The sequence below is a fragment of the Homalodisca vitripennis genome, chromosome 1 (genome assembly GCF_021130785.1).
Source record: "Homalodisca vitripennis isolate AUS2020 chromosome 1, UT_GWSS_2.1, whole genome shotgun sequence".
NCBI classification, from domain to species: Eukaryota; Metazoa; Arthropoda; class Insecta; order Hemiptera; family Cicadellidae; genus Homalodisca; species Homalodisca vitripennis.
The window spans coordinates 36719356-36734631 of record NC_060207.1 but is presented as its reverse complement, the minus strand read 5'-3'; the positions used below and the strand labels follow the sequence as shown (position 1 = coordinate 36734631).

Genomic DNA, 15276 nt, shown 5'->3' with positions numbered 1-15276 from the left:
CGTATTTGTTACAGCTGTTAAATGAAATTAATTTAAACATGGACATCAATCAAACGTTTGACAGGTAAGAACAGTTTGTATGGGAAAATCAAATTGTATTTTTTAGTATTTTCCTTGCAATTTTGTTATATTGTCTCATCGTTTAAACCTTCCCTGGACTTCCACGAACATTTCAAGACCAAAATTAGCCAAATCGGTTCAGCCGTTCTCAAGTTTTAGCGAGATAACGAACGGAAATTCATTTTTATTTATATAGATTATTCCTTCTAAACTTCTTAAATTTCAGACTACATAGCTTTAACTACTTTAAAAACACAATTTGATGTTATATTTATTAAGAGATTATTTTGGACAAAGTTAAATTATTAAACCATTATTATGAATGTTAACAATAGAAAAAAACTTTTTTTTTACTATATATTTAACTATTAAGACCATGTTACTTCCATTACAAAAAACCAAGTTTTTCTCTTCTAAATCGTCTTTTACCTTCATCTGTAGAGACAACATATTTTTCATACGCTATACATTTAAAGTTTCATAATTTATTTGCTAATTTAATTATAAAATACAATAGTAAAACTTTTAATTATTGCCTAGAGCAAATTAGCCCCTGTTGAGATGTTTACTCATTTTTATGATGGGATGGTATTATAAATATTATTTTATTAGAAACAAAATTTAAGTAAATTAAATATTTATTTTCAATTACATATCAAAATAACACTTTTATAAAACTTATGATTTTAAGTTTAATTTATAATCTTTAATAAAATATTAGAGCTACAGCAAGTCTCAAATACTTTCAATAATTTACAAGTCCTAGAGGAATTATAATTAAGAGTAAATATGACTATCAGATAAACACTGTATACAACATTTCATATATTAACCTTAAATAAAACACAATATTAATCCTATGCAATAGCAGCACAAAACACAATACATTCAGCAAACAGAGACAATATTACTGCCCAATACATCCTTGCATGATCGGTTCTAAAAGAAGCCATTTTAAGGCAAAAAAATACAGGCACTAATGAAAAACAATGAGATCTCTCAAGGCATTTATACTTTAGTACCCGGTCCCCTATAAAGCACAAAACAAAAAACATTGGTCCAGCTGGTTGATAAAACTTCACAAATACATAATTGTTTTCCAAACTTACTTGTTCGACGTCTGCAAGCCACCACTGTTCATCATAAACACGTACAAAGTTATATACTTACTGTAAATTAAGAAATTTTACTGATCCTAAGATCTGTAATGCTATGAAATTCATGACACTTCCTTGTACCTTTTACTGGTAAATCATTATCAAATCTGATTTGAAGTTTTTCAATGTGTATTAGTATGTCTTCTTTCTTGGTGAGGAAATAGATTACTTTAATATTCTCTTTGCAAAATATGTTCATATCCTCAACCGTAAGAATTTTGTTTGAAGTATGTCATTGTAAACTTGCTTTACTAACCTTGTAGTACCTCATACTCCATTGCATGCATTTTTGCCATGACAGGAGGCAAAAAAATGCCTTCAGCTTCAAATCCAAAATCTATTTTGTGGTAGCAGGGGTTTAAAAAATTCTTATTTTTATATTAATTGCAACTTTTATCTGAAAAATAAATGAACTTCTCAACTTAGGAATTGTTTCTGTTATAAATTTTGTCATATGATTTAGAAATGTACGGGACAACTGAAGTGTTGTGCTCCAAATAAGTAATGCACATTAAACAACTGCATACCTGACTGTTTTCATTTTTAGAATATAACACAAATGAATGCAGATCTGTTTACTGATCTGACTCACTAACAAGGACCACACAGCTTTTTGGTCTGCATTAACTCAATTGTTACTAATTATAATAATAGGCTTTGTACTACTATAGGTTTATACCTTTATAAACCATTGCTCGTTAATTTAATTTTAGACTCTAACTATGTTTAAAAGAACTAGAAGAAAAGCCAAAAAGTTTTTTTTAATAATTTGGAGTTATAAAACCTTATATAAGTTCATGCATTGAAAACACGCCTGTAATGTATCAAACATAGCCCAATACCACCTTCATTTGAGTAATTCGTATTATATTAACCCTTTGAGTGCCACGCGAAGTGGTGGAGGTCATGCAGCCAGTGCCAATCATTTGTGACAGGCCATTCCCCTCAGTGCCAAGCACTATTTTTATGTTACTACAGTATTTTACTAAAAAATTAACATCTTCCTTAAAAATTAACATAATGAGACACTTTTTGCTTTATTATTTAGGGCACGATACAGGCTACAAATTGGTATATATATATTTTGACCATAAATTAAAAAAATATTTATATATTTGTAAACAAAAATACAAAAACAAAAAAACACATTTGTTTTGTTTAAGATACAAAAAGTATTTATTTATTTTTGTTTTATTAGTGTTATGTGCCAATTTTATGTTCCCCATGTTAGTTGGAATAAATGTACCAAGTTTCATAAAAATACATTTATATATAACTGAGTTTTGAATTTTTTTATATATTGCTGCAAAATGCTGAAAACATGCACGCTTACTCTTGTTCATGTAAAATATATTTAACTAGTTTTATGAAATTAAATCAAGGTAGATTATACAACTGTTATTTATATGTATTATGAACAGACTTAAATTAATTACTTTGGGATTATTTCATTAGGCCTATTATACTAAATCCTTCAGATGAAATAACTGAGTGAGTGTTTTTATCATATAGGCTAAGAATGAATTAATGTATTTTCGCGGTCAGATTCCGTTACATGCCCCAAATGCTTAAACTTTTTTCTTTTTTCTTTTTTCTTTTGTTCTTTTAACTTAGAACGTTATAAAACGATGTAGTTGAGTAACAGAACTAACATTCCATCAATCAACAAGCATTTCCAGGTATTGCGATCGGTATTGTTGTCGCTGTTATCTTATCTTCCTCGAGAATCCCGATTACGGCAGGCCGCGCGGCATCTCATGATTAGCTAGTAACCAATATTGTAATTCATTATAATCATACGTAAATGAAAAATTAGCGTTGGGGGCATAATGTTAGTTCTATTACTCAACTACATCGTTTTATAACGTTCTAAGTTAATTGAAAAAAGTTTAAGCGTTGGGGGCATATAACGGAATCTGACCTATTTTCTCTTAAGTGCGATCTTTTCCTTTTACTCATTTCAGCAAACTATACCTTATTAAAAAATGAAATTGAACTGAAGTAATAAAAGTAGGAAACTTTTAAAATACTAATCAAAATGTCAACACAGCCACACTATACAGCTAGCAGCTAAACAACTGAACGTAAACAAAACGACTGCAACGTGACAACAGGCGGTTCGCGCCATAGCCTTCTAGATATCGGCTACATAAAAATATTGTAAACTATATATATAAACTATCACTACGTGAATTATGTCGTACATTTCTTGGGCTTTAATTTGATACGTTTTACGATATCATACGTCAATATTTAGCAACAGGATGTCCAATATTGGAAAGGCCGATCTAGTTGGCCCTTGGCAATTTTCGTCAATACCATCGGGCCGATAAGATCGGCCCTTGGCACTATGCAGAAACGTTGCTAGGCCGATTAAATCGGCCCTTGGCACTCAAAGGGTTAACATTGGTGAAAGTGCATTTTTTTTTTTTTTTTACTTTTAAAAATTTATAACTTTCTTCTGAGTCAAATATCAAAGTTAAAATTTCTACACTACTTTAGTATCATATATATGTACATCATTGTATTACTTCATATGGATTGACCCTTTACTACTAGATCATTGCATGATCAGTTCTAAAAGAAGCCATTTTATGGCAGCAGAAAGTACGGCACTGATGAAACACAATGATATTTATCGAGGCATTTAGACTTTAGTACCCGGCTCCCTATAAAAGTATTTTGAGGAGCATGGACTAAAATCCTTTAGGTTAACAGGTTATCAAAAATGTGTTTATAGATGTATTATTAAAGGTACAGATAGAAAAGGAAGCAGCTGTTTCCAAATTATTACTTAGAAAGCTAGAGGTAGTATTAAATATTAATAAAAAGAAAGCTTTAATGACATTTAGATTTTTTTACTTTAAAACATTTTTGAAATAGGAAGTTATGATAATCAATTAACTCAATCAAGATTCCACTTACTACATTCTGTTACCTACCATCTTTTGACTGTTCACAGCCTGTGCTGAGCGTATGTGGTCACCCGTACCTTCCCTCAACACTCGATTTGTAATCTCCAATGACTCAATGATTTCATTTTTCTCTGAAACAAAATGTATAGTAGTGTAACAAAAATTTCATCCACAGACAATTTTAATTAAACTCATGTGTAAACAGATACTTGTATTCGTTTACTACATATAAAATGTACAGTATTTACGTAAGGATCAGTAATATATAGAATCTTAACTTTTTTGTTACAATTACCAGCAGCAGTGTCATACACAGAGGTGTGTAGTATAATCAGGTTGTATAGATTTAGGGAGTAAATATACAACAATAAAAATCAATTATAAAAATGTTAAAAAAAGAAATGTTTTAGGTTCAAGACGTACTTAATCCAGGAAGAGACAATCACATTTCTGTCAGTGACAGAGTGTTTTTGGCTCTTAATTTACGTTATCTTTATTATATTATCATATTATGCATATCATATAATATAAGTATATCAACCATCCAAGTACTAACTATACATCTCTTTTACCCTTTGGAGACCAGTCTATATTATAAGCAATACCAGTAAACCAGATAAAAAAGTAAAACAGAAATACCAGGCTATTTTTATTGAATTTACAGAATTGCAGAGAAATAGCTATATTTTAGGAACCACAAACCAAATCTTTTACCTTTTTTTTATTATTGTGTATTATAAAATGGGCTACCAGGACATAGAGTGTCCCACGAGTCAGTACCTAACACTGAGTAACTTCTAAGGTAGTTTTAAATGAACCACTATTTATTAGATGAACGTTCTTCGTAAAAAACAAAACATTTAAAGATGTTTTTTTTTTTTCAGTCAAGTAAATAATTAAAAAACATTTACAGTATAAAACATTGTTGAGAACAGGTTGAGAAGTAAGCTTTTTAAAATACAGTGTCAATTGAAATATTTTTAGTTCGTTGAAAATTGAGAGTTGGCAACACTGCTGCAATAATACCTGAATACAAGTTATTATTGTACAGCTGTCCAATTCAGACGTTGGAGTAACTCGTCTATCATATTTGGTTTTTGCAGTGTATGTGTATTATTATATTATTTTTACTTCATTCGTGTTTTTTAACGACAAGATGCCATTTACATTTTCAAATCCAGAGTGCACAGATATTGTTTTGTCTATAGTTTTAACAATGGATATATTCGTGCAGCTAAATATGAATATGAAAGACAATTTCTAAATAGAACACCTACTCACGTAACATTTGCATTAGTTTTCAATAATTTACGATCAAATGGATCTTCTCAAACCGTTAATTGTTTGAGAGAACGTCTTTTAATACAGCCTGTACGCAAACAAGATAATATCATCGACATGATACAACAAAGTCCTCAATTTAGCACTCGCCGACTTTCAAATAGATAAAACATATCTCGTATTACAGTCTAGAGAACATTGAAAGAAAACGACTTTTATCCAAATCATTTAAAAAGAGTTCAAAATCTTCTTCCAGGTGACAGTGCATTAAAATTATAATTATGTCAATGGGTATTAGAAAATCAAAATAATGTACGCTGTGTTTTATTCATGAACGAATCGATGTTTACAAGATACGCAATTCTAAATTTGAAAAATAGTCACCAGTGGTCAACTGAAAAATCCAAAAGCAGTTGTAGAGTCGAACTTTCAAATTCGATTTTCAATAAATGTATAGTGTGGTATAATTGGGGACCAGTTAATTGTCCATTTTTTTTTTTTAACCACCTTACTGGTTTTCTGTACAAAGACTTATTAGAAAATCAATTGCCAGTTCTACTTAAAGATGTACCACTTGAAAAGAAGACATCAAATGATACTCCAAACATGATGGCGCACCGACACATTATTTACAAAATAGAGAGCACACTAATGGATCGGTCGTGGTGGATCAATTAATTGACCTCCTAGGACCCTAGGACCCTGATTTAAATCCCTTGAATTATTACCTTTGGGGTCATTTAAAGCAACTTGTATATACACAGAACCAGTTAGCTCCTAAGTAGAATTATTTAACCGAATTTTAAACGCTTAAGAACTACCGAGATGCTATCAGAAAAGATACATGTGGTTTCATTAAATGCACTAGATAGTGCATAAATTATCAAGGAAATCATTTTGAACACAATTTATAAGACATGGAAATTGGAGTAAAAGATTAGCAATTAAAATGATTTTAAGAAGAACGTTCATTTAATTAACAGATATTGCATTTTCTGTCTTATTTTTTGTATGTGTTAAATTAATTAAGCATTAATTTTTAAAACTGTGTATTTGTTTATTATTGGAAAATTTTACATCATTCTATTCAAAATTACATTTGAAGTTAAAAAGTTTTGGTTATAAAGTTTGTGTGTTTATTACCCATTTAATGAAGTTAATGTACTTCAAATCTAGCTAGCATGTTTTTCGAGACCGGATTTTGCATATTTTGGCTGATATCTCAGAAATGGGTATTCTTACAGAGCTAGGACATATTTTATTCAGTTTTTCAATTTATTTTACGTAAAATCCAATAAATTTAACAACTATCTTTATGCCATAAAAACATCAGTTTCACTTTATTTCTGTCCTTTCCTAGAAAATTGGGCAAAATCTTTCACTAGCCATAGCTTGCTAACAAAGTGTTCCCGGAATTTTTTAAATTATTTTGATGAGAGGAAACCACCTAAGAAGTTTGTCGGGTTACTCGTGAGACACCCTGTAAGTTATATGTCATTTATTTGCAAATAAGTATGAATTTTTAATACAAAGAAAATTCTTAGTTAGAAATTTTATATATTTATATAAATTTTGTACAAAATCATAAATACCACATTTTTCAACAATAGATGAATAAAATTGGACTGATAAGAATTAAACCTAATATTTTTCGGATAGGACTACTCTAATTCAGTACATTGACACATTGTTCTTCACGTAAATCAAACAAAACACAGAAATAAGTAACATAGCGTAAATAACGCTATTTAAAATGTAAACACAACTTAGCAACTGTCTTAGTACTTTGGTATTATTCGGAGGCCACTATTTTTGGCCACTATATCAGGGACCAAAATAAACTTCATTATACATTACTAGTACTTTCCTCGTTTCATAATGAATCGAAAAGTACCCGATGAGTCATACCCCTGTCGCCAAATCACCTCCAAATAGGCCTAGACGAACGACCCTTCAAGTAGGTCTAGACCCACGAATCACCGGTCACTTTTGAATCATTATTTGTTGTTCTTTAAGTTTTTGTTTTCACTGATTGTTGTGTGCTTCATTAATTTACAATGTCATCATGAATAGTTATTAACTGAAGAGGAAAGTTTTGTATTGGCGACAACTGATTGTGACAACTCAATTCTCACCGATATCGCTTCCTTTTGGGAGGCAGAATAAGACAACTGTTCGTCGTAATGATTTGTAAATTTCTGTTCTTTTTAATACTGTAATTTATTTTAGTCCCCGAAAAGGAAAACTCGTCCAAAAATAGTGGCTTCCAGATAATACCAAAGTAACACTGTCTGGTTTTTTTACACCCCAGAAACAGCGACTGGCGCGTAGTCTGACCTTTGAGGAAACAGAGGGCGACACTGCATGTATACAGACATAGAATAAACAATCGAAAAGTCAAATACTATTTACAAAACCATTATATTTAGTTACTTTTGTTATGTATTTAAACATTTTTTGTGAAAATACAATTGAAATGTGTCATTGAATAAACAACATTTTTAACGAAACTTCCGATATATAGAAAGTTCGCCGTTTTCGATATATCGGAAGTTGGTTATCAAAGGATTAAAGTTTTAACCCATTTTCAAGAGTATGACATGGTTTTTTTTTTAAATTGCGATTTCAATACAAAAATGCATTTAAATATCATGTATTATACATCATTTTTCAGAAAAACTATTGGCCTTTTTCTACATGTATTAGTCGAATGACATTCAATTGAATATCCAAGTAAGTCTCTTGACGTTTGGCCTTTTCCGAGTTTTGTTATATGCTTTTCTTTTTACTTATTTCAACATAAATACACTAATGAATAACAGGAATGAACTCAAAAGCTACTTTGAATTTCACATGGTTAAATCAGTAAAATGTTATTGTCACGTTATATTTCTTTCGGCTTGCATACAATTTGGGCTTTTACCAAAAGGTCTTACTGTGAAATTTCCTATATCTGGTTTACCAGTTTTCATGCACCAAACTATTAACAGTTTAGCAGTTAACACTAGCACAATTCTCAGAAATACAGTTTATGATCTGTACAGAAGACAACTGTCATTCCACTATCATCAAGCATACAGATTTCAACAGTTTTTGTATTATAGCTTTCCATGCACGCTACCATTTATTGATGAAATTAGACAGCATGCCATGAATTTAATTTCTACAAAATGCAAAATTCATCAGCGAAAGTTTACCAATCTTTACTATCAAACATATGGTTTTAACATTGCCCAAAATGTGTACATACAACACTCTAATTATATGAATAATATTCTATGTTCGAGAGAGTTTATACCACAGTTCCAAAATTACTCAATAGTGACACAAAATATATTGCATACGCAACAACTACAACAAACTCCTTTACCCTTGCAATCCTCAGTAACATGTGAATTACAGCCCACTTCAAACACCAACAACATACCCATAGACTCGTCTCTATTGAATAGCTTCAGATTACCTCCACCACCACCTCCGTCTTCATCTCCAACCCCATTCTCATCGCAACCTTCCCCATCTCGACAAAACAATATCCTTACACAATTTTCAATGCAATGTGACGAGATGAATTTAATTAACTTATCAGATTATAATCTGCAACTAAATGAAATTTCTCTGTTGTCTAAGGGACTTAACTTTGCTCCTACTCCAACTTTTGACCACATTCAATTAGTGATGGATACTGTTCAATTTGCACAAAATGTGAGATTAAAATATTTTTTTGATAATAACAATGACTCTCAAATGAACACAAAAAATATTAACAATTTACATTGCATGACTGTTGAAATGAAAACGTTCACTGAACACTTTAAAGATACATCAAGTTGGGAACCACCACCATTAAGTCCAGACCACCCTATCGAACAATTTTTGAACGTTATTTTATCTAACATTGCTAACCCAAATTTTTCTGATGATTTGCCAACGTCAACAAATCTCTCTAAGGAAGAATCTAAAGCCATTTCATCACTGAAAAATAACAAAAATATTGTAATTTTGCCTGCTGACAAAGGTGATGTAACAGTAATCATGAACATTTCAGACTATATTAGAGAAGCCAACCGTCAATTAGAACATGAAGACACTTATCAGTTATTAAAATCTGATATGACAAACCACTTCAATAAAGAAATAACGAAATATTTGAAAGAAAATTCTATTAAAGAGGGATTGCCAAAAGAGCTAATTGATATTTTAATAAACATAAATCCTCAAACACCCATTTTCTACCTGTTACCGAAAGTACACAAAACAAAGATATCACCACCTGGCCGTCCCATAGTCGCCTCAATATCATCTCCCACAGAAAGAATATCAGGGTTTGTAGATGTACACCTACAGGAGTTTGTCAAAAATGTACCATCCTACTTGAAAAACACTGATCATTTTATTGAAAGATTAAAAGAAATACCCCAACCTATTGCAACAAATGTGACGTTAGTTACAATTGATGTAACTTCCTTATATACTAATATTGACCACAATAAAGGTATGGAAGCGGTGAAACACTTTTTAGATAAAAGACCTGGAAATTCAAAACCAAGCACTAACTTCATCATTGCTCTCATAAATTTTATATTATCTTCCAATTGTTTTCGATTTCAAAACAAATTTTATTTACAAAAGAAAGGAACAGCCATGGGTACCCGAATGGCCCCATCATACGCAAATCTTTTTATGGCAAAATTTGAACAAGATTTTCTACATTCTCAAACATTTAAACCTGTATTCTGGTCTAGATACATAGATGACATTTTTATGTTATGGACAGAGAGTAATGAAAAACTTTTAGATTTCCTAAACGCATTGAACTCCTTCGATAACAATTTAAAATTTACTTGGAAAATTTCAACAGAGTCAGTTACATTTCTGGATATTGACGTTTACATCAAGAAAGGTTACTTGAAACACAAAATTAATGTAAAACCTACAAACACTTTTCAATATCTACACTACAACAGTTATCACCCTGTATATGTAAAAAGATCAATTCCCAAAAGCTTGGTTACACGAGCAACCAAATTATGCAGTGAGAGTGAAGATCTTAAAAATTACGTTAGTAACATATATGATGCTTTTTTAAAACGAGGATATCCTGAGAAGCTATTAAATGAAAAGTTACAGCTCAATGAAAGCAACCTTAATAATAATTATACCAAAAAGAAATATTATGATGAGCCTAAATTAATAACACAATATCATCCTGGTCTCTACAAAATTAACAACATTTTTAAAGTAGCTTACAAAATTCTTCAAAATTCTCCACTGACAGACTCATTTCTAAAAAGTATTCCACGTATTGTTTTTAAAAGACCTCCTATTTTAAAGGACATTATATCGAAACCAAAATTACCAGCTGATTCTGATGTGGAAACTAAATTTAAAGGAGCACATCCATGTAATAAATCAAGATGTATGGTGTGCAATCAAATACAAGAGTCATCAAAATTTGAAAGTAGTTCAACTAAAAAAGTATACAAAATTATTGGAAATTTGACATGTGATACAAAAAATGTAGTATATCAAATTCAGTGTAAACAATGTCCTAAAGACTACATCGGCTCTACAACAAATAATTTAAGAATAAGAATGACAGGTCACCGTTATGATTTTAAGCATAATGATGAATCAAAACCATTAGTTATTCATAGTAAAATACACAAAGAATCTTTTGAAAATTTATATACAGTAAAACCAATACGATCAATACAAAATTCAAATACATCAAAATTAAGAAATTTAGAACAAGCATGTCAAATTGTCACAAAATCTAAATTCCCCTATGGATTAAATCTTCGATAAATTTGAATCATCTGGACACTCATCACATCTTTACACCCACAGTCTGAACATATGTTTATCATTTCAAGAAAATTATGCTTATTAATTTATTTATCTGTTTACATGTATGTTTTTGATTATTTTATGTGTTTCGTTATGTTGTTTTGACCTGAAGAAGCGTAATGCGAAATATAGTTCATCAATATTAATATGTTGGCCTTTTTCTACATATATATATATATATATATGTACTGTAAATATAATGTATATATACTGTATATATATTTTGTTTTTTTGTTTGTTAACATAGTACAAATAATTTAAAATGTGTAAATTGTTTAAAGTTGTATTCTGAATAAGATAACTTTGCACCAAAGCTTCTTGAATTTTATGAGACATTCAAAAACTGGTCATAGCAGTTTTAAAAGACAATTATTTTTCCTTCTAGATTAAAAGGGTTAAAGGGATATGTTGATATATTTTTGTTTGCATTGGAAGTAAATTATTATTAATCCTAACATAATAACAGTTCAATATATAAATATTAATTATACTTTTGCGTACTGATTGAGTTTATTGAGCTCACCAGACAGAGAATCTTGGAGGTTTTTAATGGTAGTATTTAGAGAGTCAACATGTGTTGTCTTCTTCTGTAGAGTTATTGCATCCATTCTGCTCCTTCTTTCTGTTTCTGGCTCCTGGAATAAAATGTTAAATAGTTTTAAACACATTTCCTTGTGATATGATATAAAAGGTGAAGTGAAAATTTTTATCTGCAGTGTCAGTTTAATTGCATTATGTTGGTCAACTAGGGTCCATCTCCTATAAGATTAGTGCTCAGCTACTTTCTCCTCTTTCCTAGTACACTTCTTCCTGTTAAAAAGGCTACTTTGAGACCATGAGATACCAAGGGTAGCAAGTGCACTTTTTATACAAGTATATATAAGCTCTCACCCGCATTCTTCAGTCCCACTCAGACCTTGCAGGCCACAGTGAATTAATTCTATCTGGGAAGAAACACCTCCGGGAATAAACGTATTTCCTCTTAAGGTGAACATACTTTGTCAACCTTATCTTTTTAACTTTGCAATACGAGACAAGAGGTAAAAAACTCCACTAAGGTGGATCAAAGTCAAGCCTCAGCAATGCTTGACAGCAAGTCCATTCCAGCTAATTTATTGTACATTAACTGTCAATGCATTAATATTACTTTTAAAATTCTAGCATACATTACTCGTTACTTATTTCAGTTTTATGTATAATGTTTATACAGTTAGCAATAGTATACTAGCTTAAGAATAAGTAAGTTAAGATGTCCAAAATGTAAAATATATGGTTACAATAAATCAAACTTATTGTGTATAGTTTTTTATCAAACATATAAACTTCTTACTGATTGTGGATTTCTGGAATAGAGATATGAATATTTATGATGCATCAGAATAAGTTCCAAAGTTTACTAAAATTTCTTGATAGCACTAAAAGGGTTTGAAAAATGAAATAAAGATCAAGTTTTTCAATACAATTTTGCAAGTTTAGTCATGTAAAATTATGATGTAATGAGATGTATAAGAATAAATAAATAGACAAATTATTCCTTTGAAATCTCTCTTAAAAGATGTACACATACATATAGTATGTGTATATGTATATGTATATGTATATGTAAACAATACATAAGACCTCTTTCTTACCTGCACTTCAAACACCGAGTCTACTACAGAGCCAATCACCTTATCTTCCACTTTTGCTTGTTTCCTTTTTTGGTATGTATCAAACTGAAACATGATAGGCCTAAATATCAAAATGAAACAAAATTGCCTAAAAATGTCTTACATTCTATATCAAATATAATAAGTAAATTATCTGACAATAAACTATATCATTATGAACAACATATTTAGTTTCTAAGTAAAAATGAAAAATACTTTTTTTTTCATTAAATTATTATTTTTTCTGTCAACCTGCAACTTATCTGGATATAAGCAGATCTACAAATGACTGATTTAATTCAATTTTAATTCTTTTGTGACCTATGCTACATATCCATATATTCAAATTTATCTAGAAGCACTGGGGTAAAAAAGATTATTTCAATATTTCATTAAAAACAGTATCTTGACACATAGATAACCTTCTTAGCAATTTCGGTGCGTAAATCTTCAGAATACAGCATTTTTTAATGATGATAATATAACATTTTAATCACTATGTAGCATGAAAATGAAAATATTTATTTCTGTAAGTTAAATATTTATAACTTTACCATAAAACATGTTTTTTATACGCCATATAATGTTTCATTCAATTTCTTCCTTCAATTCTAATTACGAATAAATACTTGAAAAAACCAAAAACCAATCTATTGTCACTTGCACTGAATATGTAGAAAACCATCTCTCACATCATCCTTCAAGATAGTACCCAATTCAATCTCGGATCTCGTGAGCGCACGTAAAGATTAACTTCAGCTTTGGTACTACGGATAGGGTACGATAGGCTAAGCGCACCCGGTTTTTTATATCGAAATTGGCAAATGATATCACTTAATCATAACCAACAATATAATCAATTGAAACTGATTAATTATTTTGAACACTTAACTTAAATAATCTATATTAACAGCAGTTAACACTTTCAAATAATACACGTAGGGTAATATTTCAACTTTACATAAGTAACATTTGATTTTTTTTTTTTTAAACTACACAGCATTGCTTTTAAAGATGATAACGACATGTTTTCGTGGCTTCAACATGTTGGACTCATACCGAAAACCCCATTATGTGAAATTTGTGTGAAAGAAACAACTGTAACTGTGAGAGGTGCAATTATGGTCGTCTTCAGTTTTCCTAATTTTGGTTATAATCATTTGTTTGATCACTGTAATTATTAAATTTGTATTTTAATTAAAAACATAAGATTGTTATTGAGGACTATAGATACTTTTATATCGATCGATAGTCTAGAATGTGAGATGCGAATATTAGGTATCAATGATTACATTCTTCGATATAAAAAACCCGGTCCGCTTATCGTAGACTACCCGGTACTACTAGCAACACATTTATGATAACCTAATTTAACCATTTAAACTTACTTAAATCACATAGTTACAAGTAGTAGATAGGGACAGAGTGGCCTCAGTATAATACCAAAGTACTGTGCCATCTAAACAAGTCTACTGGATTAAAAATAACCCAGACTGATTGTGGGTTCACATTAAACTCAAAAGATCTAATTATGAATTCTTTATACTACAAAGCTATGACAGACAATAATGAATTAAAACAGTTAAAATGTCCTTTTCTTATTATATGGCCATCCTCTTAAGACTTATTTCTTTTACATATTTTTCGAATTTTATTATTATGAATTATAATTATGACGAGATAAGCAATAGTGTTTGATTATTATTAATATGGACTTAGTACACTGTCCTAATAATAAGACTGACAATATTCATAACTCACTTACCAGAGCTCTGCCTGAATCAATTTTTCTTTGCTTGTCTGCCATTTGTGAAATTCAAAAATTTGTTTAAAATAGCCTATAAATAATTTACGTTAGACGACTTAACTATAGTTTTAGCATTTAGAAAGTGTAGGTACAATTAATACCTACCAAACCTAAGAATATAAATAATAAAGATATAAATTGTCATGAATGATTAAATAATGCAGACTATTTATCACCTAATTGCATTTCTAATTTTGACTAAAATTTTTGAGTATGTTTATGTAGTTAAGTCATGCCTTATGTTTATGTCTGTTGTTACAATCAACTGAAAACAATGAAAATAAAATAGACGACTAAAAATAAAAATAGCAACAGACGTTCAACATTTTCACTGGTTTCGTACGTTTGACATTTCGTTTAAAAATAACCACTTAAATATCTGTCTGCATACAGACACTGGGACTTAGATACGTAACATTATGTTTAGTTCACAGCATCCTATTAGTCTTGCAATAAATTACATGATAATAATTTGTTTATTGCATTATTACACTTTGATAAATTGGATCGAAATCGTAAATCTAGCTAGACATTCACAAATATTCAGGCTTACATTT

General features: G+C 30.2%; 1 protein-coding gene across 3 annotated transcripts in view; it reads right to left on the bottom strand.

The window, feature by feature from the left end:
- Positions 1–15003, bottom strand: part of LOC124359879 (pericentrin-like) — a 128854-nt gene extending 113851 nt beyond the window's left edge. For 2 of the 3 annotated variants that reach the window (XM_046812993.1, XM_046813001.1), the window contains exons 1-4: positions 14678–15003; positions 12895–12978; positions 11787–11898; positions 4160–4263 (exon numbers count right to left, since the gene is read on the bottom strand). In XM_046812993.1, the coding sequence (XP_046668949.1) occupies positions 4160–4263; positions 11787–11898; positions 12895–12978; positions 14678–14719 (342 nt within the window). In that variant the 5' untranslated portion in view covers positions 14720–15003. The remainder of the gene's footprint in view (positions 1–4159; positions 4264–11786; positions 11899–12894; positions 12979–14677) is intronic. The other variant, XM_046813009.1, reaches the window with a different exon arrangement.
- Positions 15004–15276: the final 273 nt, after the last annotated feature.